This window comes from Eutrema salsugineum, unplaced genomic scaffold, assembly GCF_000478725.1.
Source record: "Eutrema salsugineum unplaced genomic scaffold, Eutsalg1_0 scaffold_16, whole genome shotgun sequence".
NCBI lineage: Eukaryota > Viridiplantae > Streptophyta > Magnoliopsida > Brassicales > Brassicaceae > Eutrema > Eutrema salsugineum.
In genome coordinates, this window is record NW_006256858.1 from 1,849,472 (window position 1) to 1,850,384 (window position 913).

General features: G+C 36.8%; 1 protein-coding gene across 1 annotated transcript in view; it reads right to left on the reverse strand.

The window, feature by feature from the left end:
- Positions 1 to 621: 621 nt before the first annotated feature.
- The window catches only part of LOC18020821 (G-type lectin S-receptor-like serine/threonine-protein kinase At5g24080), a 1,654-nt gene continuing 1,362 nt past the window's right edge, over positions 622 to 913 (reverse strand). The window contains exon 3 of the mRNA XM_006403828.2: positions 622 to 904. Within this exon, the coding sequence (XP_006403891.2) occupies positions 622 to 904 (283 nt within the window). The remainder of the gene's footprint in view (positions 905 to 913) is intronic.

Genomic DNA, 913 nt, shown 5'->3' on the forward strand with positions numbered 1-913 from the left:
CAAAAAACAAAAAAAAAAAGAGTAAAGAGATTTGGACCGTTGGATTAGAGAAAGTGGTGCCGGAGTTCGCTGCGTCAGTGATGGAGGGAAGTTGTGGGGATATCTAACGGTCATAATGTGGGCCCACATATTGAATCTCTCAGGTTTTAAAAATGTTATTACAATTTAGTGAATTTACAAGTGTTACCAACCGTTGGACGTTAAAAGCAAAAGATGAAAAGAAAAAGATGTAATATCAATCTCATCAACCGTAAGTCTATGGCTTGTTGAGTATGGCTTCAACAAATCAATAGTATGATTCATTTACTGCACCGTGGCAGAAAATGTTGAATAAATAGTAGTATATGGTTTCCAAGTAAAGTTAACTTTGTCTTTCATTACTCTCAAACAATTGGTTTATATACAAGCAAAGCTAACGTCTGTATACAAGCAAAGCTAAGGTCTGTATACAAGCTAGGCTAAGGTTAATTTTTTCCCTAAACTACTTCTCATATTTGGAATATAAACTTCAAAGATGACAGATTTTCTATAATTTTGATAAATATCTCATTACATTACCAATATTGATATGGCAACTATGTACTATAAAAATGGTATTGATGTGCAACACAAATCTGAAATCTAATCTGTATTGGGCTGTTGTTGCGGCTGCGGTTGCGGTTGTGGATGCGGTTGCGGTTGTGGCTGCGGCTGTGACGAGCTTTTCCGACGCTTTCGAATGTAATAAAAGCCAAAACCAGAAAGAAGCAGCAAAATGACAAAAACATCAATCCCTACAACTAATCCCACAACCCATTTTCTCACATTCGATTTCTCATCACCAAATCTAACTCCTTTTGGAATCTTCACCATATAACTCAATCCACTCACTCTCTTAATCTCCTTAACACCCATCGGCAAGTAACACCTAGGC